General features: G+C 45.0%; 2 protein-coding genes across 8 annotated transcripts in view; both read right to left on the bottom strand.

Moving 5' to 3' along the window:
* GDPD4 (glycerophosphodiester phosphodiesterase domain containing 4) overlaps window positions 1-3,197 on the bottom strand; it is a 42,237-nt gene extending 39,040 nt beyond the window's left edge. Inside the window, exon 1 of the mRNA XM_041414159.1 lies at window positions 3,134-3,197. The gene's annotated coding sequence lies outside the window, so the exon portion shown is untranslated. The remainder of the gene's footprint in view (window positions 1-3,133) is intronic.
* Window positions 3,198-5,987: 2,790 nt separating this feature from the next.
* PAK1 (p21 (RAC1) activated kinase 1) overlaps window positions 5,988-26,102 on the bottom strand; it is a 102,067-nt gene continuing 81,952 nt past the window's right edge. For all 7 annotated transcript variants that reach the window (XM_041414205.1, XM_041414199.1, XM_041414202.1 and 4 more), the window contains 8 exons: window positions 25,906-25,969; window positions 25,002-25,050; window positions 22,605-22,717; window positions 17,256-17,373; window positions 16,715-16,814; window positions 14,739-14,935; window positions 13,067-13,204; window positions 5,988-11,258 (listed from right to left, as the gene is read on the bottom strand). In XM_041414205.1, the coding sequence (XP_041270139.1) occupies window positions 11,172-11,258; window positions 13,067-13,204; window positions 14,739-14,935; window positions 16,715-16,814; window positions 17,256-17,373; window positions 22,605-22,717; window positions 25,002-25,050; window positions 25,906-25,969 (866 nt within the window). In that variant the 3' untranslated portion in view covers window positions 5,988-11,171. The remainder of the gene's footprint in view (window positions 11,259-13,066; window positions 13,205-14,738; window positions 14,936-16,714; window positions 16,815-17,255; window positions 17,374-22,604; window positions 22,718-25,001; window positions 25,051-25,905; window positions 25,970-26,102) is intronic.

Here is a 26,102-nt window from a genome sequence, read left to right on the forward strand (position 1 = left end):
TCATTGGAGGTAAGAGCCTGAAAAATGAAAAAAGCTTATTGAAAGCACTACCATAGCCTTACCTCCTAACAAGAAAAGAAAACCCCAAATATCTCTATTCTCTGCCCTAAAATATTCCTGAGGTTTTGCTTTCTTCTGGATATAGAGATGCAAAGCATTCAGCATCAGTTTGCTCTGCAGACACCTGGCAAAGGACTGATCAGCTGGGCAGATGCTGCTCTGGCTTCAGTATCTTCAGCTCAGAGTTCACCTGCTTACTTTGAGCGCAAAATCCTCACCCAGTGTTCCAGTCAATGTCCTAGATCTGCCAGAAACTGGGAATAGAGGCAAGCAAGGATCTGCTGGGGCCCAGCAAGTCCAGCCTTGGAGATTATGAGTCCACAAAGGAAATATCTGCAAGGAACTAGTGCTGTACAAACCCTCTCCAAGGGGAGAGCAGGGCACGTCAGCCTTGAACCCAGTGAGTTTTGCCTCTGTTTGTGTCAGGAGAAGATAAACCCAGGGCAAAAATGGCACAAACAGGGACTGGGGATGGTGTCCCTGCCCAGCTGCCAGCCACATCATGGAGGATTTTGCTGGGAAATGAACAAATGTTCACACCCTCCTACCCTAAGTCCTCTCACGACACACTGCCTTGGCAGCATGAGGGGCCAGGGTGTGTCCCCATCACGTCCCCCATCCCACACAGCACAGTGGCACAAGGAACAACTCAACTTTCAGAGCAGGGACTCATGCAGGCAACGATGTCCCCGTGAAATTTGTGATAGAAATGGCACAGTTTATGGCAGTTCCAGGAATGATTGGGGAGGTGGAGAGAGAGGGAAGTGACCTGAACTGATCCAAGCTTCAGACCCACAGCCAGGGGAGAGCAGCATCTGCTTTTTTCAGCAAGTAGTATCCCACCAAAGAGCAGAAGTCTCAGTCCCCAGAGGCACACAGGATGGGCTGAGAGGGAAGAAAGGGACTCTGGCCAGCTCCAAGCCCCATCACAAGAGAGCAGAGACTCCTCCAGCCCCTCAATACACAGCATGTCCAAGAATAAAGATGTTCACAGACAGCTTCACATCAAGCCCCAGAGGATGAGGCTGCAGGGGAAGGGGCAGGCTGGGGCATCCTCTTGCCATCCCCCAGTCTGAACCCTTTGACACCCAGCTCCAACACAAAAGAAACAAGAGAGCATCAACTCCCCCCAAAGTGTTGGTGTGGGGAGACTCAGGGTGAAGTAGAGGCACAGTGAAAAAGGGGAGCAGCAGGTTCTGCAGGATGCTGGCAAGCCTCCATGGAAACCTGGGCTTGGCCCTGCTCCTGCATCCTGGGACACGTCCTTCACTGACAATTCTCAGGCTGCTTGGGCTGATCAGAGCTGTTTCCAAAAGCACTTGATACCAAGAAATGCTGCTGTCCCTTCCCAAGGACAGCAGTGGCTGTGGATAACGGTGCCAAGTCCAACCATTTGAGCCCAAGATGGGGCAGTTTCTTCTGGAGTGTGCAACCCACACTATAGAAAACGTACACCAAGAGCCAAAATATAAACTCAAAAAAATCACCTCATGCATGCCAAGTAGCCAGGCAAGTCCTCCCAAGTCCTGGGCTCAATGAGGGGCTCTGAGCATCGTTTCTGGGAAAGCCACATCCCTCAGGTGGGCAGGAAGGGACACCAGGCAGACATACAAGAGCCTGGCTGTAGGGAACCAGCCCCCAGCAGGAATACAGGCTGTGTTCAGTGCATGGAGGGAGCTTTTACATTGTCCTCAAAGCAGCTGGTGGGGACAAACTCTGCCTCTCACAGCTGCTGCTGCTGCAGCTCTGCTGCCCGCTCTCCCATGGCAGGGCTGGCTGCTGCTGGAGCTGGTGCAGCCTTGTCCAAAGGGAGAGAGGGACAGTCCTCACTCTTCTTCCATAGTTTCTGGCTGTTCTTTAAGAAACAGCATCATTTTGTCTAGAAATCAGGGAATTGAAGCACAGCCAGGAGGATACAGCTTGAGGTATCCTGAGAGGCCAAGGGATTTCAAGAGGGGAAAATCATGCAAGGACCAGTGAGGAAGAGAAGGGTGTGATAAAACATCCCTCAGCCAAATGTTTCTGTGCCCAAGAAATGTAACATGGCAAATGGTGAGGGGGGATCATGACAGATCTCAGGAGTGAAGCACTTCAGAGGTTTGTTTCTTGAGCACACAGGCAGCACACACAGCTCTGTGCTGCCTCCCCCTCCTCTTTGGCTGGTGAACCTGGAGCTCTGTGATAGCCCTGCCCTGATGGTTCCTCTCTCAAGAGTGATGGGGACACCTGCTGCTCCTCACTGGGGATGTTGCAGCAAGATCCCCCACTGTCCCAGGGTAATAAACCACCCTTCAGGGAACTGAGCATCAAAAAGATCTGTGGGGACTCAGAGGTGCTGTCCCATTTTGGACTAGCAAAGATGGTTCCCACCACTCAGGCCCTTAAAACTGTGACACTGTCATCACCAGGATAAGTCCAGAGAACTCACTGAGTGCTTCTTACCCTTCACGTGGTGGATGGCATGGACGAGCAGACACAGGCTGGCCAGTGGGACCCACCATCAGTGAGACCTCCCTTCCCCAGCACAGCAGTGGTGACATTGCCTAAAGCTCCTGCACCCACTCGGGAGCACCCAACCCACTGTCCCTGTGCAAGGGGACACCTGAACTGGCTGGTGCCTGCTCTGGGGACACTGCCATCTTTCTGTGCCCCAGCACTGCCACTGATCTCGTGCTGGTCCTTCCTGAGTTGGGACCTACCTGGTGGATTCTTCATGGTGGAAAAGAGATGGGACAACTTACAGGGTCCCTGGGCTGGGGGGGCTTCAGAGTGGCACAAAAAAACATAAAGGCCTTGAGTGAGAAGTGGGGATAGAGGCTGATGTGGTTAGAAAATGTGACAAATAGAAAAAAGCTGTGGATGCTTCTCATCTAGGGACTCACTGATCATGCAGCCATGAGGCTGGGGAATGAAGAGGAGTGGGACTGAGGGAATAGTTTTCCCCCCAGTTCACTGGCCCCCTTGCCAGTTGAAACTCATTCCCCTGTCCACCTTGTCCACCACTCACTCCCTTGTCCACCAATCCTTTTGAGCATTTCAACTCTCCACTGGTGAGAAAAGAGAGGACTCTTACCTGCCCACTGTCCTCCAGGGCATGATCCAGGCACACCTGAGCCCTGGAGACTTTACAGCTGCACACATGACCATGACCTTGGCTGCCACAAGAGCTGTTAGCCCCAGATTTATGCAGGTTAGTGGTTTTAGGGCACAAGGTGTGGGATGGGGGATGAGCCGGGGCTCACTTCACCCGACCGCATCCACAGGGGAGGAGCCTCTGCCCAGCAGCCTCTCTCAGCCCTGCCATCCCTTGTGGCACAGCCTTACCAGGCTTAACCAGTGTGTCTGAGCAGGCCTGGCCCAGCAGAAAGTCCCACCAGACCTGGGGGAAGCACAGGGGTGTCGGTGAGCACTAGGGACCCGCGCTGAGGAGCAGAGGGCTCACACATAACCCATGGTCTGGGGGAAGGCATTTGTCTTACAAGCTTCTGCAACTTAAAAATGTGAGAGGAACAAAGCTGGAGGTGGGGTGATCACAAGGGAAGAGACATAGCAGGACACCAGATTCCACGTCAGGATGGTCTCCTTATCCATGCCTGTGTGCCCCGGCTGCCTTCAGCGTGCATCCTCCAAAAGAACCACAAAAAGTTCCTTTTTACATTGCTCATAGAAAATGAACATGAAAGGAAAGGACTTTTGAGTGCAGTTGCCAGGAGAGGGCATCACAGGCCCAGGAATGAGAAAGGACCAGGCAAGCCTAGCCTGCTCCCTGCTTACCGTGTCCGGGCTACAGATCCTCCTCAAAGATGAACTTGAGAACCAAACTTGGAAGTCTTCTGCGTGCTGCTAGAAAGTGAGGGGACCCAGTCAAAGCATCCTCTGCTCGAGGAGCTGCAGTGTTCCTGCAGCATGTGATAAAGAACACCTCTGTTGCACCTGCCAGTGTATTGCTTCTCCCACCACTCATTCCCCCATTTCACTCCTAAATAAACCAACAACATGCAATTACACAGAGAATAACTGCTCCCACTAGGATTTAGCTGCCAGTTTGCTGCGTCCTGCTCAGACCCGAAGCTGTGTTTTCCTCAAAGCTCTCTGCTGTCTTTCCTCCCCTGCTCCCCCTCCTTAGTAACACAAGGTGTCCTCACCTTGTGTCCATCTCCAGAATTATCTGACTCCCTAACTATTAAGCTATTAAATAAGCCTTCAATAATTATTTGCTTTTAAATTTGATTATTAATTTACCTTTAAGAAAAGCTGCCTTGGGCTCTGAAGAGTTTTCAGACAAGTTAACTTCACTGAAATCAATATCAACCATTTCTTAAAGCCTTGCCATCATTCACTGTCCAACATCTCCCATCACTCATGCACTGCTGGGCAACTCAACCAAGTTCGTCTCAAGAGAAGAAGCCTCCAAGAAAGTTAGTTCTCCCCAGAAATCATGGGTAATGGTAACTAGTTAAAATAGACTATGCCCCCTCCATGGGGTAGGGGGTAGAGCCACAAGAACACCAATCCAGTAGTATTTTTAGGGGCACTTTGTGGGGACACACATTACCATGAGCAAAGTTTGCCTGGTACCCTGCTTTGTGAAGCGTTGGAGGAAGAGTGGTTGTTCAGCCTGGAGATGAGAAGACTCTGTGGAGACCTTAGAGCACCTTCTGGTACCTAAAGGAGCTGTAACAGAGTTGGAGAGGGACTTTGGTCAAGGGCATGGAATGACAGGGCAATGGGAAATGGCTTCAAAATAAAAGAGAGGCAGTTTAGATTGGATATTAGGAAGAAATTCTTCACTGTGAGGGTGGTGAGACACTGGCACAGTGATTGTCCAGAGAAGCTGTGGATTCCCCATTCCGGGAAGTCTTCTAGGCCAAGTTGGATGGGACTTTGAGTAACCTGGGTGTAGGGGAAGGTGCCCCTGCCCATGACACTAAAGGATCTTTTAGGTCATTCCAATCCAAGCCATTCTATAATTCTATGAAGGGGAGGTGGTGTTGGCCCAGTCAGATTTCTTTTCTCTATTGGGACAAGGACATCCAACATGGGATGCTACCACACCATGGCAGAGAATCATCCCAAATCCCTGCCAGTAGAGCTGCAACATTCCTCTTGCTCAAATAATGGGGCCCCCATCTTTGTCAAACACAACTTGATGGGTATCTCCTCTGGCTTTCCTGAAAAATACCTGGAAAAGCAAAGGATGGAAAGCAGTATTCAGCTCCAGCATCTGTTCTAGGCAGAGGGCATTTTACAGAGTCACATTGATTTCCTTATTCTACTTGGTAAAGTCCCCCATTCAAGGTGTTCCCTTGTGTCTCAGTGATTTCTCTAAAACCTGGCTCAGCACCCAGCTGACTCATGGGAGCTTGTCAGAGCTTCTCACTGCTCCTCACCCCCACATTCCATCTCAGAAACCGCTCAGCACCAGGCTGGGCTTCTCAAACTTCAGAGTAAAACATCCAGGTCAGATGATACCCAGGCAGTGTGATGAACTCCTGTTCTTCTCATGAGCCTTATCTTACCAACCCTAAAAGAAAAAGTGATGCTGGGAAGGTGGGTGCGCATACCCATCTCAAACCTATCCCTGATTTCCTCCTCCATACCAGGAGTCTCAGACACCAAACTTCACCTGCAGAGAAAACAAGAATCCAAGCTTCCTTCCTTTCTTCTTCAAGCTGTGCTCTAGATCCTGCTTCTAGGCAGTTTTCCAGAATATTAGCTGTGTCCAAACAAGTTAAAATAAGTGGTGAAAGGCACACTTGCTGCAACAGCTTTTACTGTAGTCACTTTGCTCAATCAAATAAGACCTGATTAATCTAAAATAGGTCAGAGAAACACAACCCCTCCTTCAAGCACCCCTGTTCATTTCTACTATCACTGCAAGGATCATTGAAACAGCAAGTCAAGCAGAACAAAATAATTAATCAAGGTTTTATATAAGGTTTCAATTTTTATTTTTAAGATGGCTGAGCTGATCTGGCACATTAAACAAACCCAGCAGTATAGTACAGGAGTTATGCCAAGGCAGCATGGGGAGAAGTACATTATCCAGCAGATTTTAAAACTGCAACAGCCTCCATAGTTCCAGGTGGGACACGACACAAAGACACCTACCAACAGCTGAGAGCTGCATCAGAAATCAGTAGGTGCAGAGCAAAAAGCCTTCTTTACAAACACGAGGCCGAAGCTGGGCAGCTGCTGACACGATCCCAAAGTAGATCTCAAAAAGACAAGACACTGGTGCTGCAAGGCAGGAAGGAATGAGCTACTTGTCATCCACAGAAGCCGGTGTTAAATTTGTTTCTGCTGTTTCACACATTCAGGAAATCTGGCCTCTCTATTCAGTTCCTTGGCACATCAAGGCCATCTCCTCGGTTCTAGCTCCACTCTTCCTTTTCAGCTGAATTTTGTCATTTTTTATGAACCTCCTGGATTAGCTCCAGCTCTGAAGCACAAGCTGTGACTCAGAGCCATATTGCTGCTCCACTCTCCACTTTCAGCACCTTTTCCCTTCTCAGGCTCCTTTCTGCTCTCCTCCTTCAGAGACACTGCTGCCTTGAGATGCAGCAGGCTGCTGTGGCACTCCCTGAATTTCCTCAGCAACTGTGTGATTGAAGTTTTATCCTTTGCTATATCCTACCCATTGGACCAACTCTGTCTCTTTCCCACAAGTTGCTGCAGGCTCCATTCTGGCAGCAGGTTTCTGTCCAGCTCCCATCTGCATTGCAGTTTTGCTGCTGTTGGCCATTCCCTGTCAAAGCTGGCATCTGCTTCTCTAAGGTCCCACCTTTGCCACAGTGAGCTGTCTTTAGCAACAAACTGTGAGAACCCACAGCATTCATTATACATATGCTCCATCCAGCTGGGCTTTTGAGCCCAAAATGCATTTACAGGCTCTCTATTACAGCTGAAATAAGAAGTCATTAAGAAGTCCTACTGTGTTATGGGGGAAAGACGAGCAGATAATCAGTTCACCTTTAGCAATTTTAACTCTGAAGATGTTGTCATTCACCAGACAAATGGACTATGCTCTTAATTAGGAGTGGGCTCCAAACAAGTATTCTTAGAAAACTGGTCAGAACCAACTTTGCTGTCAGCCAAGAAGGGTGGGTTCTAAGAAAGCAAGCACCTACTACAGACCATTGCAATCCCTTCTTGCACAGTGCTCTGCTGCAAACGTGCCCTGCTTACACCGACCTGCAGTGTTTTGAGACAGATGGATCAGGATACTAACAGAATCTCAGCTAAGCTAAGAAGAGCCAGACTTTTATACACCTCACAATCCTGACCAGGCAACACCCTCAGCACTTTTTCAAAACCAACCCCCTGAAAAGAGGCATCAAGTTGGCAACAAAACACTGCAGCAACTCCAGCTGCTTTGCAAAACAGTGGTGTCGATGTGGTGTCTACCCACCAAACCTCTTCTCAAGGCTTTGCCAGATTGTTTAAGTCAAGTAAGTGTCTCCATGGAAACCTCCTTTCTCAAAGAGCCTCCTTTGCTTGAGAAATCCCTGCACCCCTTTTGTTTAAAAGGGGAAGGCAGTTTGGTAGGAGCATAATGCCTGCCTAGAGAAGTGCCTGTAGCAACAAATCAGTCAGATTTATGCTCCTTAAAAACACATCCATGATGTGAAATGAAGACATTTCAGGGATGGCTAAAGGTGTGCTACTGCTGCTGCAACCAGCTAGTTCTGCTGTGCCCTCCACCCCTCTCCTGGCTCTTCACTTTCAGCCTCACAGAATATCCTGAGTTAGAGGGGATCCACAAGGATTACTGAGTCCAGCTCCTGGCCCTGAGCAGGACAACTCCAAGAATCATACCATGTGCCTGAGAGTGTTGTCCAAATAACCTGCCTTCTTCCCACGTGGTCTCCATACCCCTCTCACACACAAACTCTTGGACACAAGTCAAATTGTTTGTTTAAAAAACCTTTAAACTCTAAAAAACCCTAATAGCTAAAGTAATACAAAAACTCAATGCCCATTCTTAAAACATAGGAAAAGTCTTATTGAAGATACCAACTGATTCTCAAATAAGACAACTCTCTGTGCTTAAGAAAAGATGAGTTTTATCCTTTCCCTCCACCAAGCCTGTAGGATACAAAATTATTTCTGCTATAAGATTGCTTGAGATCCCCCAAAAAGGAAATCAGCTTTCTGAAAGGTCAAAACAATCGAATATTTAATGTTCTAATATGGAAGAGAGAACTTTAATATTAGCACACAAATTAATAATTAAGGGCTGTGATTAAAAATGGTTTCAACTCAGGCATAAGAGAAAGTTAGGGGGAAAAAAGGCACCAAAGAAGCTGTCAAGTTGTAGTCACTTTCAAGTAACATCAGGGACAGATATTCTTGGAAAATAAGCCCTGGAGATTAAATTTTAAGTCAGAAAGTCACTATTTAAGAGCCCTCAGAAGACAGGAGGGTGCCGTAGACAGGAAGGGCTCTTCAAAAGCCAACAGAGGTGCTGGTGCTGGGCAACTCACACATGAAAGGAGAGGGGAGGAAAGGATGCATTTCAGAACAAGTAGAACAAGGTAAACCCATTCTCTTAAGATTAGGCTAATTACAATTTTTTAAAAAATATTTTAAAATATTTTCTGAGAACATAAAAACACAATGTGTCTGGTAACTAGAAATTAGGTCCAGGCACACTGTAGCAATCACCTCCTTTTCCCACCCACCCCTCACGAGTGGGGACAGAACAGCCTGGGACAAGATGACACACAAGCATGGGCACAGTCTTGCAGCTTTTCCCAGCAGAAAGACCTTTGGCAGCACCCCTCTCCAGCAGCCAACAGAAACCAGGCATGACTGAGTCCATGTGGAAGTCGACGAGACAGAAGCACATTGTAAGATGAGGGATAAACAGTCACTGCTGATCCCTTTTCATTATGCAATAGAGGATCCAGAAGAGCAACTTAAAACACATAAAAATAACCTTTTCCATCTTGTTTGGGGAAGTTTAGCAGAAATCTTGCTGCAGGAAAATAAACTCCCATGCATGCTCACAGATAGGGCACATCTGCATTAAGGTTCTCATCTCAATGAGATGCAGAGAAGGGAGTGGGGAAGGGAATCAAAGTCAGAGACATGAAACACACTGTGGATCTAATTGAACCCTGCGCTGTCTGAAAAAATAGTCATCTGCCAAATCTGCCAGTCAAATGAGATTTTAGATCAAGAGAGATCTAGCCACTAATTCTATTCCTCCAACATATGCCATCCTGAGTCTTCCAGAGGGAATACAAAGTCATTTTCAAAGGGAATTATTCAAGCATAGTGGCCTTCCATTCCAGTCTCCATCTGAGCTCCAAGCAGATGAGCTCATCAATAGATCATATCCCTTTCCAGGTTGGCAGCTCTACTGTTTTACCCAAGGAATTCATCCTTGGATACAAGCTTTGTGAGAGAAACTTAACAATAATGGGAGATGTAATATACACACACAAAGGGAGAGAAGCTGCAAACTGGGGGAATAGACTTCACCCCTCAGCCTTTTGTCAAACAGTGACTGCCCTGGAGCACAAAGGACAGCAGAAGGCCCCTCAGAAGCAAAAGAACTCACAAAGTACCTGCACCCAGTGAAGCTAGTGTAATAGCTGTCATGGACTCGGGGCCAAATCGGAAAAATATATTTAATTAAAGCCCAAGACCAGAGAGGAAAGGACTGAGCCAGCAGCAGGTCTCACCATGAAGTAATGAATTTATGTCCAACAGAAGGATGAGAAGTTACTCCAGAATAGGTTTAAACTCACCCCGTATGTGATCAAAGCAGTACAGAGAAAGCAGCTCCCACAGTTACAATACACATTTTTTTGTATCCTTTTCACTATGTGTGAAGTGGCCCTTGGGAGCCACTTGCTATCCCAAAGGACTGCAGAAGAAGAGGTAAAAAACAAGATTAAATTACTTCATCCAACATATCCAACTACCTGGTGACCACACAAGCAATGACAGACTTGTCTGGTGACAGTGAATTCTCCAGTTCTCCTCTATCCCCAAGTTAAGAAATGCAGCAGTCACTTTATTAAAAATCAGTATACAGTTTAACATCAGCCCAGTGTTTACAACCAATCCCTCTTCTAGTAGTTTCAGGTTTCCTGTTGTTTGTTACAGACTATTGGCGACCCAAGAAATCAGTAGCATAAAGAAACCATAATTTCAAAAATTTATGTCCCCACATCTCCACAGAGAAAGCAGCATCCATTATCAGTTTGTTTTCCATTGGACTTGCTCTAAGAAGTAAGAGTTTTCAACATATTTTGTGGGCAAATCTTGTCTTTACAATAGTAACTGTTCTGTTTGTTAATCACACAGGGCAGCATCTCTAAAAAGCCTCACAGCACTGATAAAATAACCCTAAAAGAGCTCTCTGTCATTTTCTTCCTGTGATTTATTTCCTAGAACAACAAAAATTATTTGAGATTTGTTTAACTAGTAGAGTTGCCACTAAAAGGGGAAGAGGGGAGTAGGAGGCAGTTCACACAATTTGGCAAAGAGATCATCCATGAATTGAGTTCCTCAATGGCTGCAGGCAGCACGCAGAGGCTTTGTCCATGCTTCCTCGAAGCATCCAGCAGTGCTGCAGGAGGGATGCACCTTCACCCCCTCGTTCCCCTCTCAGCTGACAGCTTCCTTCCCTCCTTGAGTCATCGAGAGCCCAGAGCAGCCTCCATGGTGTAACAGCAGCTTGGCAGAAGCAGGGAAAGTGCAGCCAGCAAAAGATTTAATTTATTAAGATAAACATGGCATAAGGGTCCACGTTATTTTTAAAAATAAACACTGTAAGAAATATGAAAACAAACTGGCTTCACTACGTGTAGGTCAGGTTCAGATGTTCTCAGAGATCTTGTCACCCATACAAAATGTTCTTCCCCTCTCGTCCCCACCAAGAGGATGGAAGGACTGTTCACCTTGTAAGATCAGCCATGTCCTGGTGGGTGCCCTTCCACGTACAGTGAGTGATGCCTCTGCCACCCTCCAGGGCAAGTCAAGGTTTTAACAACACCCCTGTGAAGAAGGAGCAGAAGGGGAGAAGGGCAAGTAATTCAGTCTCTGAAATGAACATCTAGAAGTCTTGACATGATGACTGTGTTGACTTCACCACTTTAATGGTTGTTCTTGGCTGCCTCTTTAGCTGCAATAATCAGAGGAGTGAGACTGGACAGAGGCTTTGCAATTTTCAAGAACTGGTGCTAGGACAAAACAAAAGGAAAAATGGTTAGATTTTTCAGAACGTGCCACAGAAGTGGCTATTCTAAGCATTTTTACCTAAACCCATATGAGATCTAAGAACATACTCTAGTTTCTGAACGCATGAATCCAGAAGCTCTGGATTCTATAACAAAATTTTGGGGATTGCCTAAAGTGATGTAAAGATTTGCACTCAACACATGCTAAATTATCCAATGTTTGCATATGTTCAAGATCAAGCAAAACTCAGCAAATTCTTCTGGGGAATTATAAAGTTGCGAAATCTATAGTGAAATCCAGTGTGAAAGAAGGTGTACCGAAATCAACCTATGTGTTTCAGACACAAGGGGTAGGGCTCAATGCAAGAATCACCTCTCATTTCCCTGTTCCTCATTGTCACAGGTATGGAGAAAGCATTGCCTTGGCCTTCTACCAGATATCAGAAATTTTCTCTTTTTAAATAAAACAGTATTGATTATCAAAACAGCTCTCAGGTGAGAGTGAAGGGCAAGTCCACAAGCTGTTCTGAAAACAAAAAGCAACAATAATCCACAAGACTTCTGAGCATCACAAGGGATCAATCATCCAAGGCAACATGCTTCAGAAATGGAAAAAAATAAAAAGTAAAAATTCAGAGGCTGCAAGGTAGTAAATAACAAGCTGAAATTTTACAGTCAGAATGTTCTCCGGCTCCGAGGAACAGAACATAACTTCTTTCTGATATTTTAGGACTGAAAAGTCCAGAACAAAAAATGATCTTTCAGCTACTACCATATTGTCAGACATTTATGCTTCATTATAGTTACAGAAGGCAGCAACACACCCAAGTCTGAGCCCACTACACAAATTAGTGGAGACAAAGAAAACAAAATGTTAGCTGTCTGGTACTTAAGGTCTGAGTGTTCCTGATCACAGATCTATTTTATAAAGACTTACATATTCTACTCTCATGGCAAATTTGACAGAACACACAAAACACTCATCTCATCCATGTTGGTAAAAAATCCTGGCAGCTTGGTCCTCAGCTTTCACTGTGAGTTCAGACTAAGACACCAGGTTTTCAGTGAAATATCTGGTTATAAGGTGGTGAGGCACTGGCACAGGTTGCACAAAGAAGCTGTGGATACCCTGTCCCTGGAACTGTACAAGGCCAGGTTGGATGGGGCTTTGAGCAGCCTGGTCTAGTGTAAGGTGTTCCTGCCCATGGCTGGGGAAGTGGAACCAGAGGATCTTTAAGGTCCCTTCCAATCCAAGCCATTCTATAATTAAGATATCTCACAAGCTTTGTTCCATCATCTCTCTAAGGAGTAATATCAGGCAAAATATTGTAAAAGTGAACTGCTCCAGTTAACTGAAGCCATCAACAGTTCAAAGAGCTTAGTGATCCCTCCTCCCAAAAAGAGACAGCCAGAATATCTGATAGCTAGAAGCCTTCCTGCTGTCCAAATTGGAACAAGCATGACAAGACAACACACACAGATGTCATGGCCAGCCACATGAAGAAACCAGGGGAATCAGGGGGCTCAGCATCTGGCAGGCCTGGGACACAGCTATTATTTGAGTCTGGACACAGAACATGTTGCACAGCTGCTGCCAGTAGCCAGTCCTGGAAAAGGAGCAGTCTGTTATAGCTTTATTATAGATTTTTGTTGGAGGGCTGTGGTTTTTGCCTTTTCCCCTGAGTGGTTACCTTACCTTGTGCTTTCAGCTGATGCAGTATTTAAGACCTCAAACAGGATCTCACTCCTAAGCCTGGCCTCACTCAGGATTGTGTGATTGTACTGTTCCTGTCTTGTCCCCCATCACATACCTGTAGCAGCTCTTTTGCAGAACCTCTCTTTTCCACATCCATCTCAAGACAGCGATTTAAGAAGTCTCGGAATATGGGTGAAAGCTTTTCTGGATTCTGCAGTTCTGGAGTCCCGTTAGTAGCAATGAGATACAGGGCCTGAGACAAAAACAAGCACCCAGGAAACAGGAGGTTATGAAGATTAGATTCCATCTCTGAATTACAGACACCCATTTCTCCTCTCCCTCCCACAGTTCAATAGGGAGGAAAAAACCCCACCTTATCAGGGTCACTAATCAATGCCTACATTTCAGCAAACAGAATAGCTGCCAGCCCTATTTTTTTGTGGATGAGATCCAATCCTTTATTGTTTTACCCTTGTAATCTGGGTTTTGAATCCTGCAGCCCTCTCAAGAGATTACAAGGACAAAAACAACATTCCAGACCCTGTTTACATAGGGAAGTTAACTGGCATGACTCTATCATTACTCCTGTAATGACTATATCCTCATGGGAAGGTAACCCTGACTAAATAGATCTTTTTCTGTTGGTACTGTGCCTAAGTGCACAAGGCCTAACACATCAACACTATAAAGATGCAGCTGGCTCCTTATAAAGGATGCCCATAAGACCCTTGGGCATTTTTCCTGAAGGAAAAAAGCAGTTTTGCTACTGCTTGGGGATAAAGCATTCACACACATCCTCCTCTGAGACTCAAGTGACTCAAAATTCATCCATTTCAGGATTTAATGTGAGAAATTTCCTGGATGAATTTTCAAGAGAAACAGAAATCTGTCAGAGACTTGTTAATATACAGGCTTTTTGAGCACATCACTCAACATGTCCCATGGGAGCAGTCTGATAGCCTGGGAATTGACATCAATTGAGTTAAATGAAGCCAAAGTATTTTTACTTTAACTCAGCACTGTTTTATTCCTTATAGTCTTCTTAGCTGCTACACTTCTGTCCCAAAAATCCCCTCCATTGCAAGAGATGGGAAAAAAAAGTTAAACAGAATTTTTCTAGATCCCTCCAACCTGTGCAACTGGGGAAAAAGCCATAAACCTAGCTTATATTAAGAGCAGTGACGTCCCTACATCCTGACAGCATATCTCCTTTTGTTAATAATTAAACAAAGGAAAGACATCAGGAGGCTTAAGCCCTGTCTAAAGGCTTATTACACTTTGAATTTTACTTGGAGCATGCAAGGAGGAGCAATCTGCCTGCAGGAAAAAGCTCCCACTAGAATAGAACTGAATAGAATCATAGAAACATAGAATGTTTTGGGTTGAAAGGAACCTTAAAGATCACCTAGTTCCAATACCCCTGCCATGGGCAGGGAACCTACACCAGGTTGCTCAGAGGAGAATTCGCTCATTCACAGCGTAGAAAGTTTCAAGACATGACTGCTTTGTTGCCTTAAGGTAGAACTTCTGCCTCTACTAGCACCACAGAAAGTGGGAAATTACGAGTGTCATGATCTAACTCATAAAGAACCTACACCTCTGCTACCCAGAGCAAAACATGGCTTTTCACTAAGACTATCTCAGTCTTCTCAGTATGACATCTAAGGAGGCCACGGGATCGTTTGAGTTACACGGGCTGGAGGTGATGAAACCACACCGGAGGATTCACATGAACTCAGCTCCACCAGCAGCTCAGTGAACACCTGAGGAGAAAAGCACTCTCTTACTCTCAGAGGGTTCTCGTTGAGGTAGGGGGGCTCTCCTTCGATCATCTCGATGGCCATGATCCCCAAAGACCAGATATCCACTTTGGGCCCATAAGCTTTCCGCGTCACCACCTCGGGGGCCATCCAGTACGGGGTGCCCACCATGGTGCTGCGCTTGCTCTGCTCAGGAGTGATCTGGGCACAGAAGCCGAAGTCAGCTGGAAAAATTAAAATAGGGTGGAGGGAAAAGACATAGGAATCAGCAAGTTTCTCCAAAAACAACCCTTATTGATACCAGAGCTACAGTACACTTCAGGCTGCTGCACTGTCTGGTGTGCTGCTGCAGCTGTGACAGGAGGAGTGGTTTTGTGGCTAACACAGAGGATGGTGTTTACAGCCAAGTTTCTAAACCTGGCACTCAGAGGCCATGAGGATTCTAGAGCTGCTGGCTTGTCTGTGTGAAAGATGGGGATCAGGAAATAACCACACACAGAAGTTAAGACACTCACCTGTGTTGCAGCATTACACAGATGTTACACACTATGTAATATATATGGACTAAAGACCATTCCTGGGTATGTGAAAACAGGAATTAATGCAAGACTGATCTAGATACTCCTCACAGACCACACGCTGTACTGTCTGATGATATTTTCAGTCCAAGGGTATTACTTCCCCTGTAGACATATCATCCTTCAAGCAGCATTTATTTTACTGAGCAAAGAGTGTTCGGAATAAATTTAAAGTGCCTAAATTTATACTGATTATTTTCTTTGAACAGAGAGAAAGACGGAGGGTCTTCATACAAAGATTGCTGAACCCTGTGTTTTATTTGTATTTGGCTCACCAAAAGAAAACTAAATCTGTTCTTGTGAACCCAGCAGAATCAGCAAGATGACTGCCCATCCTGACACCCTATGGCATCACAGGTCTAATTTTAGGAAAAATTATGAAAATTAAACTGATTCCTAGCTGAGTTTTCATCAAGGGTAAATACCAGGAAAGGACATATGGCTCATAAACAGAGCAAATTTCCAGCAGAGCCAACAAGCAGCTCAGATCCAGAAGGTTACTGCATCATATCCACAGGGATTTCTCTAACTTTAAACTACAGCCTGGCACCAGCACACTGTGTTCAAAGAAATTGTTCCATAAGAATAGAGCACCTTGGCCCCCATCAGCTATTCATTGCTAATGCTCCTGAGACCTGGCTCTATCAAAGTTCAGCTTTAGTTTAAAAAGCAATTATGTGCAAAAAACCCCACCTTCTTACTCAGCATATCTGCACTCTGTGAATTTTGAGTCATATCTGCTACCGCTGTGAACAAGAATATATTTATTTATGCCTGTTGGGTGCTAGCCAACAGAACTGAGAGGAAGAAAAAGGGAGCACCAGTCTGTTAAAGTTATAGGTGGAAGATAATAATTCACTGATTTCCAGGGTTATCTCTGCATGGACAATGACCAGCACAACAGCTACCTTAGCACCCAATGGGCAGAACAGTCTCAAGATTTTCATTACCACAAGGAGGAAACAGCATTTAGGCACCAGTCTGGGCTGGCACTGTAAGATTAAATGATTTCTAGTTACACAGATTTCAATTCTCCCTCCATTTCCCCTGCCCCTTGAGTACCTGCAGTATTTTCCAGACTGAAGAGGTTGCTCATAAATAAAGACTTCTAGCCTTACACCTTCCAACCGAGCTTTCTGAGCTGGAGTAGCATTAAAACACTGTTATTTTAGTTCACATAAACAGATGGCCCAAGGCTAAGTGAAGCCCAAGCCTCACTTCAAGTCTGGTATCAGTTCACAAGGATTTGTGTTTGCCAGTCTCCATTAAAGCAAATGACATAGAAATATCTACAGTAGCATTTCTACAGCCTGTTCATCATGACAGCATGAAGCACCTCCAACACCCATCTCCCTAAAATGCCTGGCCCAGAGGAGATAACTGGGACAGGTTTCTAAGTCATCAGCAGTAATGTTCCCTGCTTACTTAGTTTGACAGAGCCATCCATTCCCAGCAAGATGTTGTCACTCTTGATGTCCCTGTGAATAACTTGGTTTGAATGGAGGAATTCCAGGGCTTGGAGACACTGAAAAATAATTGAGATATTCTTACTGTGGATGAAATGATTCACCAGTCACAATTAGCCAACTAAAGGACTCAAACAGACTGTGCATATTTGGTAGTAAGGGTGCAGTGTGTTGGGACATTTCATATATTCAGTATGCGTAGGGCCACAGGGAGTTGTCACATTGGGATCAGCAGGTCCTAGGAGGACAAGTTAGTCCCAAAGGACTTGAAAAACAGACAAAACCAAGAGGATCCCATTTCCCACTCTAGTTCCTGCCTCCGAGGTGAAACACGAGGCTTGCGTTAGCATTGCATGCTGTGTCCTCACAGGTGAAAGCCATCCTCTAGAGGAACAACTGTCACATTAGAGAAGCTGGAAACGTGTCCATGGAGTCAGTGACAGGTTGTGGGAAGTCTGTGTCTCATTCCCAACCAGAGCTCCCTCCGAGTGCTGCCTCACCTCGCGGCACACGGCGGCGATTTGTCCCTCGTCCATGCAGGTCTCCGTCACGACATCGGTCAGGGAGCCTCCTGCCAAGTACTCCATCACCACCCAGAGCTCTTCTCCTACAAGGTAACTGAAGAGCCCAAGCCAGATTTTAAAATCAGAATGCACAGGGCTGTAAAGCTCTCTTACAAGTGCAATAAAAGCAAGAGCTGCAGTTAACAGTACTGGGGAACCACGTGCTCCTGGTACTGTCTGTGCATGGGAGCATCCGATCACAGCCTGAATGACCAAAGAGAAGGGTGAGTGCACAAAGTTCAGGAGAGATGTAGTGTGAGAGCTGGCTACAAGTTTCCTCTCCATAAAAGCAAGGCTGAATTTTTCTGCCATGGAAAGAATGCAGACTAAGATGGAGACCTGACCTTACAACTTCTCCTGCTGCTGGGAGAGAAGGCAAAGAGCTACTACTCAAGGATGGGGTCCAAGCATGCAACCCAGATATTTGGCACACAGCAATGGCTTCTGAGGGCTCTTGCACTGGAAGAGGTGCTGGGGGCTGTTTCATTACTCCTGGCATCCTGCTGTCCTAAGCAACAACTGCTTTGCCTCAGCCCAGGGACAGTTCTGGGTGACACAAAAGATGGCTACCCACAATCAATCAAAGAGCACTTTTTTAAAGCATTGTGCATTTGAAAATCACCTCAATCTTTTCCATGTTATCAAACTAGTCTGTGATTTGGTCTGAAAATTTCAGAACCATTTATAAAGGCAAAAGAGTATGCCTTATTAGACAAAACAGCAATTCTAAAGACTTAAAATAAAAAATGAAACCCCCAAAAGGCAGGTCTTTTCTAAAAAAGGCTCATAGGAAGATGGGGAGGAGACAGCTGAGATGAGAGTGGCTTTTCTCAGTCACTTGGGATATTCCTCTCTGCTGAGTGTGTGTGTGCCCATGTTTAAAAGTGGAAGACAGGCGATGAAGGCTTCAGCAATAACTCATTAAAAACAAACAAAAAAGAATAAATAAACCACCCAAAAAAAACAAAAAAAAGAAACCAAAGAAAAAACAAACACATTAAAAAACCCACCAACGATTTCTGCCCCTTTTTGGACCCATCAACACAAACTTCCATGACCAATAAATCCATCAGGATGACACATTCCTGAAGGAAGGAATCATCAGTATGAAAACCCATCTTTTCAGCCTATCCTCTCATTTTTCAAGTGGACAGATGAGTCAAAAGTGAGAGGACAGAGAATCTAATTAAAAGCTTCATCTGGCATTAGAGTTCATCAAGGACACATTTGCTTTGCTATGAAACACTGATCCTACTGAGGAATGCATTTGGCAGGAGCCAAATGCAAAAGCAGGGATAGGTACTAGGGAACAACTAGGTAGAAAGCAACAGTAAAGGAGAAAGAAGCCATTAAGCTTGGCATGGAAAGTAGACAGAGATGAGTGAGACATCACAGGAGTGAGCAAGGTCCCCCAAAGGACACACTGACAACACTAAGCTGTTGAAAAAAATCCCCCTAACTAGTAACAATGGTCTGAGCTACCTGGATGACAGCAGCATTACAGCTATGGACAGCTTTTAATTCCAGAGACAAAGTGGGTGTCTTGGCTTGCTGATGCTGAGGACTGTGCAGGGAGGTGCCATCTGCAGATTCTTCCAGGATACAAAGCCCAAGGGCACAGGGCTGTGCTCCTGCAGCAGAGGTCTCAAATTCCACCGTGGAACAGAAGCTGATGCACTGCATTTTGTTTTCCTAGCATTACAGACCACAGCAACAGCAACACCACCTGCAGAGCAGCCCCTCTGTGTGAGAGAGGAGCAGCAAGACTGCTTTCAGGAGCACTCCTGCTAACTCTGTGGGTCATTTACTTTCTGTTGGGCTCTGAAAGCCCAGCTCCATCCACACTCTTCCTTCCTGCTCCTATGCTATAGCTGCTTCTTTACTTCTGCCAAATCACATCATCCACCATGGACATCACAAGGTTTCCCTTCACTGCCAGTAGCACTCTCTGCAGCCCAAATGCACTTGACTGTAAGAATGAGGGCAGAATGAGCTCTTTGCATGACAATCTCAGGTTCTACATGCTGGGAGCAAGCTGGTATCTCTCTGCATCCAAAACAGATGGAATGTGCCAAGAACCACCCTGTGAAACAAAGCTGAGCCATGAGCAGCCACAAACATGTGCCAAGATCCTGGCAACAAAACATTTGATAGATTTGACATAACACACAGGGAATGGAACTTAACAGTGGCTCCCTGCCAGCTGTCACCAAAGGAATGTCATTCCAGGGTGGTACGGTCTTGGGGATCTTTCCACTCTCTTCCCAGTCCTAGTCACTGAGCTGCTCACTGTAGGCATGACTCAAACCCACCCTCAGCAGTTCTAGAGACACCACCAGGAAGCCCATACATCTACATGCTGCTGTGGTGCGTCATCAGGCACAGCATGGGGTCACATATTGTCACCCACAGTCACCTTCCAGAACAAGCTGGAAGTAAGAAAAACCTGGTGAAAGTCTGTGAGGAAGAAGATGGTCTACAGCTTTCTCTTCATCCATCTGCAAGAGCAGGTAATGTAAGGTGTTCCTCAGCCTCCACTTAGACACCTTAGGAAGCTGTTCACGAAGCTCTCTCTATCACAAATACACATTCTTTATTGATGACATTGATAGAATTTGGAGCTGCCCAGAAGTGTGAGTTCATTCATTACAGAATTTTGCACCAGTAACATGCCTCCAACATGCATGTAGCCTGGAAAGAAACCAGTGTGTTCTTCTAGCATGACTGTCTTACATCTTCAGCTTTATTCATTAACCATCCATCCACTACAGTTTGGGGTTGGGGTAAATGAGGCTACCACTTATTTGGGGGTTTATTAAGTTAAGGAGTTGTCCAGAACAAAACTAAAGGGCAGGAGTTAGCTTTGCCAAGCAGTGGGTATCTGATGCCTGTGTTTAGGTGGCTGAGTTTAGAAGCAGGGCTCTGAGGGCTTCTTTCATGCAGCAGAAAGGAACTGGCACCTCCAGCAGGTAACTCAGCACAAGTGGCTGTTTGTCTGTACAGAAGACTAGTGTCACTGTCTTCAGAGCCAGATGCTTCTAAATCCAGCTCCTAAGTACAGGCCATGTCACTATCTTAAATATCACAGCACACCTTTGTGCAATGCTGGCCACTACGGCTGCAGCAGAAAAGCTGCTTAACCACACCAAGTAGGCCAGGCAGTTAACAGAGGACAAAGCACAGGAAACCCTTGCATAAGGGCAGGAGCTGAGAGAGCTGGTTTATGCCAATGACTACCTTGCAGCTCCCCTTAGGTACTCAGAAGGGCAGGCACTGTAACAAAACCACAAAGCAGAAACGAGGCCCCACAGTGATCAGCACATCCTTTCTCCACCTCCTTCAGCAGGAGGCAGAAGCCAGCAAGTGGCATCCAAATATCAGCTTAGTTCAGCATTTGGGAAGCACAGGCACATTTAGGCTGGGTAAGAGGGACACAGCTCGCCAGCAAAAGAATCCTGCAGTTGCAGAGCTGAAGTGGCATAATAGGCACAAGAACCCCCACGTTCATCCCAGCTGCTGTTCTGTCCATGTGCAGCACTCAAACAAAAGCTAATCCCTCTGAGAAAGATTAGTGAAAGTGGAGGACAAAAGCAGCAGCTTTTGTTGCTGAAAGTTTGAACGAGAAAGGGAAGTGGAGCGATCCTGCAGCTGAGATGCACTGGCTAGACAAGGGAAGTGAACACACACAGCAATGCTCTCTAATGGGAAGAGCCTGCCTCTCAAACAGTTTTGCCAAAACAAAGCCTCTAACGAGCCAAAGGAAAATAACAGTTCTAGCCCAGATGCAATTCTTAACCACTTGTTTCATTTTACACTGGTAACATTCTTCTCCTCTCTCCAGGAAGAGGCCATGTGCCCAGCATCAGATCCCTGCACACACACCTCTGCCATAAAAATTTCAGGAGCAGACTTTCTGTCTCCTCAACAAAGTAGCTCTTTACAGCTTTGCATGGGACTCAGCACCACAAAAATTCAGAAATTAACTGCTGCAGTTTGTAAGTACCACCTTTTTTAGCTAAGACACTAAAAGCCTGCAAAAGAAACCTATTAAAGAAACAGCTGATTAGATTTTGATATACACACAGAGCAAAAAAGTGTGCAAATCCTCTCTCATATTTCCAGAGATTCTAGGTCACATCCCTTTGTTGTATCTTCCAAAAAACCCAAGCTGCTGAGATTAAAGTCTGCAGCCCACCTTATCAAAGCAGTCTTTACCCTTACAATAAGGCAAACCTGTGGTTCATCAGAACTGCAACATTCAGATGGTGAGAGAGGCAGACTGAAAATCTTGCTGCAGCTCAGATGGAAAACTAGCTATAGTTTTAACAAGTCAGTGACACAGGCTTGACACAATGCAGCACTGTGATGTTGATGGTGAATTCAAGCCACCATGAAATGCTTTTTGCCTGCTGGGCTTTCAGCATCACAGAATGCTTTCGGTTCAAAGGGACCTCAAAGACCACCTTGTTCCAAACCTGGAACCATGGGCAGGGACACCTTCCATTACACCAGACCGCTCAGAGGCTCACCCAACCTGGCCTTGAACACTGCCAGGGCAGCTGTATCTTCTCTGGGCAGCCTGTGTCAGTGCCTCACCACACTCACAGTAAAGAATCCTTTCATCATACCTAACCTAAATCTTCCCTCTTATCTGAAAACTGTTCCCTCTTGTTCTATCACTGTCTGCCTTAAAAGTCACTCTCCCTCTTCCTAAAAGTTCCCTGAAGTACTCCTAAAGCTGCGTTGAGGTCTCCCCAGACCTCATGTTATGTGTCACATGTCATTCACCCTCACTGCTGTCATAGTACTGCGCAAAAACCTCAGTGGACAGTCACAGAGACAGCACTGCATCTAACCCTGGCAGCAGTCTGCTCCGCTGGCAGCAGAACACCAGCATTGCTCAGTGGAGAAGAAAAGAAGAGGAAAGCAAATAGAAATAATACATTTCAAACTGTTTCTACTTCTCCTTTAGTAAGAGGAAGGAAATAAGCAGGAAGTTTGTTGTGTCAAATTTGGTAAAGGAGAGAGATGAAAAATGCAGTCCTGACAGGACCTTAGTTGCCAGCATCTCCAAAGAGAGCCTAGACATCCCATTAACACTGGTTCAGATACCTGTTTCTTCTCATTCTGGAGAGAGGCTGCCAGGCCACCCACACTCCCACAATGCTTTAAGCAGTACAAAGTTGTCCTACACTTGCATTAAGCTGAGCCAGGAGCCCTTCAGACACTTAAGACAAGAAAGCGTTTTCCGGTGTCCCTTTGTGAGCCCTTCAAATACTGACATACCTGTCCAAGTAATTGACAATGTTGGAGTTTTTGTTTTCCCTCATCACAAGGATCTCATTAATAATCAGTTCTTTCTTTGGCTGCTGCTGCAAATTCATCTGTTTGATTGCAACCTGCAATGAAAAGAGATCAAGTAAAGCATTATTGCAGGAGTCCCCAGAAACCTGCCACTACCAGTCAATTTAGTCCTACATCCACATGAGGCAGGAAAAACACCTTTTGATCATGAGGTCACTTTTTCATCATCAGCTACTGAATTACCATTCCCTAACTCCTGCAGCCTGTCCATTTCCACATACACTGGATGATAGTTAATGAAAAAAAAGAGGGGAACTGCCATTTTCATACTGGACCTTAATGTCACAGCTGGATAGCTGTCTCCATCTACAGTTTCTTGGTAACAGAGACTTGCCCTGGCATGGACTGGTATGTCAAAAACTTTTTGTTTCTGAAAGGATTCTTATTAATTTTATTTTTAATTGGATGTTTCTGGAAAGTTTTTGGTGGTTTTTTTTTCCTTGCTCCCATGCTAATTTCGGCTTCTAGAAATCTGAAGTAGGGTGGGTAAATAACACAACCATGCTTAGTATTTCAAGGTAGTAACTCTATTTCTTTTGTCACAACAAGACCTGGGGGAGAGAAGCACCAATGTTTACATAAAAGGCTGAAAATAACTGAATTGGAGTCAGCTTTATGTCCAGTCATGCGTGAAGGGCAACAGGGATGGATTTTTCAGCTGCAACCCTTTGGTTTCATAGCTTTCTTCCTGTTTTAGGATGCCTGCTCTGCATGTATGTATGCAAAGAACAGGAAAAAGAGTTACAACACGTTTGTAACTCTTGTATTCAGGTTTCCACACTACCACTACTCCGTGAGAGCCCCTGGCCCGCAGAGGCTCTTTCAAATCAGTAAAGCTACACAGCACAGCTGGAGGCAGAGATAACTCACAGAGGTTACAGCTCAACTGCCTTTGGTACAATATTTTGGCAAAGGGAATGAAGTGAAACTATGCCTTTATAAAACTGCTTCATGCAGAGAAAGAGGCCTGGGTGAATGGACTGCAGCCAGCAACTACAGTAACTCACAAAAACAAGGATTTTAAAAAATAAGTCACAAAGTGCCAATATAGATGGATACAATTAGCATTTTGATAGTATAGCAGGGAAGACTATACAAAAATCCCAACACATGAGAAGGCAAGAGCAGACAGACATGCTGCTTTTCCACAGTACTCATGAGGGCTGTACTTTAAGGAGACAAAAACAAAAACCCCAGGCTGCTCTTTGTACAAGACCAGAGAGAAGAATGAAAGATGAAGAAGAAAGGGAAGGCATTTTATGCAGATAAAGAAATTCCCAGTGTTTCCCTGCACTGAGCTCCTGAGTTCAGTGCACTTCATAGAAAGGAACAAACAGCAGCATGACAAAGTTACAGTGATCCCAAAGGCAGATTTAAAAACTTGGGGCCTGATCACACTAGGAAAATAGGAATGATTTAGAAGTCTGTTGTAGTACAAGAGTTCAAATTTTCACAAGGGAGTCACCCAAGGGGTCCAGAAAGAAAGCAGAGAACAATCAAAGGACTTCCTCCTCCTATAAAATTTCTCATTGCTTCAAAATAAATATAAGAACCCTTCCTTAAAGGCTGCAATTAAAGTGTGTTAATTCTTCAGGAACTGAAAAAGGAGGTGAAGGAATTTCAGGAAAAAGGACAGTCATGAAATTTAGTGGTGAATAACTCTTACATTGTACAAATGCAAAGTAGACACACATTGTTGCAGACTTCCATAAATATATCTGGAATAACACAAATTTTCATCTTTTAAAAAATTCTCCATCTAGAAATAAAGGTTTCCACAGATGCTGCATATCCATCACTACTAGTTTATGATGCAGGAAATAAGTATGGCACTTCTTAATACTTGTGAGGGGAAAACAGAAAAGACAGGCATTCCTTCTCTCACAATTCAAGGACAGAAAGTAAGTGGCCAAGGGTGGGACAGGAACTATTTCTATGAAAGTTAAGTCCTGTAAGTGTAGGAAGCAGAGGAGCAGAGGGCAATAAAAGAGTTTGTATGAAGACAGGGAGCAGTCTTGGGGAAGAAGAGAGAAACTTTTACTGAGGAACTGCCCAGTCCAAACATTTGTTTCTAGCCTTTCCCATCACAGAAAGAATCTTTATAAATATGAAATGATTCAGCAATCAAAACTTGTGAAGTCATTTTTTCCAGTTCTCTGCTCAGACCACTCAACCATGTCTCATTAGTAAGTAAATAAAGACCTCATTAAAAATAAGATGTCATGAATCCCTGAAAGACAGTCTTTATTTTGCAGCATCAACTTGAACTTTTGGGACACAATCCAAAATCCACTCCTGTGGTACTCTGGCAGCACTTACCTCCTGTCCTGTAGCTACATCTATTGCTGTGTAAACTGTACCTGAGGCTCTAAAAAAGAGAAAAGAAAAAAATTATTTATTAGTGTCTCAAAGTAAAAGTGAGAGCTTAAGACATGCCCCTTCCCACTTTTCTCTCTGAAATGCTCTCAATCCCATTCCTTTACATGCAATAATTCCAGTGGTAAACATCTGAAATATTTCTGAGACAAGGCTGTTGTTGAGGCAGAAGCCAGAGGATTTAAGGGGAGAAAAGTTCCTAATAAGGAACACTATGGCTGTCCAAACCCTTGCTGCTAAACCAGCAAACTGTAGGACTGTGAGTTTATTCCACTTCAAGCAGCATGACTGCCCGGGCTTGCAGAATGCCCAACATGATAACAGAGCAACAGGATCAGCTGAAGTAAACAAATGGGGCATTGTTCTGAGGAAAACAGGAGTTTGAGCCTCAGCACGTGGATCTGACTGCAGATCTGTGTTTTGCCTCAGTACAGTCTCTCCTGCAACCTCTATTTTCCCTCTACCTTGCTTAGAGGGGCACAGCACATGCCTTGAGGAGAGCTGATTCAGAAGCAAATCTGTAAATTGAAGATGGTCTTGCAGTTCTTTCCCTGCTTGTAGCTGTATTTATCAACCTGATCATCTAATGGCATAATATCTTATATTACAACACAATTCCACAAAAACCCAGTCCCTGTGACTTTGCCAGGAATAGGATGTGGGGGGATGTGGAACCCAGCAAAACAACCAAAAACAAAAAGAAAATAATAAATAAACAACCAACAAAATAAACTTTTCCAAGTCTCCCCAACAGCCTTTCCAGCAAGATAACTTAGTCTGGTTTTGGTGAATTCTTCTTAGCATAAGGAAGTGAAATGTTTAGGGCAAAGAAGAAGCATATACTAACCCCTGTCCAATCTTCTCAAAATTCGTGTACTTCTTTTTTGGATCGCCCACACTCACAATACTTCCTATAAAAAACAAAAAACAAGAGCATTTTCTTCAAGGCCTTTTTTCATACAGCAACAGAGCTACCTGTAAGAACAGCTCCATCAACCACAGTAGGCTCTGTCTCATGAGCCACTCATCAGAAATCCAGAGGCA

Source organism: Onychostruthus taczanowskii, unplaced genomic scaffold (assembly GCF_017590055.1).
Source record: "Onychostruthus taczanowskii isolate IOZ18803 unplaced genomic scaffold, ASM1759005v1 scaffold44, whole genome shotgun sequence".
Taxonomy (NCBI): Eukaryota; Metazoa; Chordata; class Aves; order Passeriformes; family Passeridae; genus Onychostruthus; species Onychostruthus taczanowskii.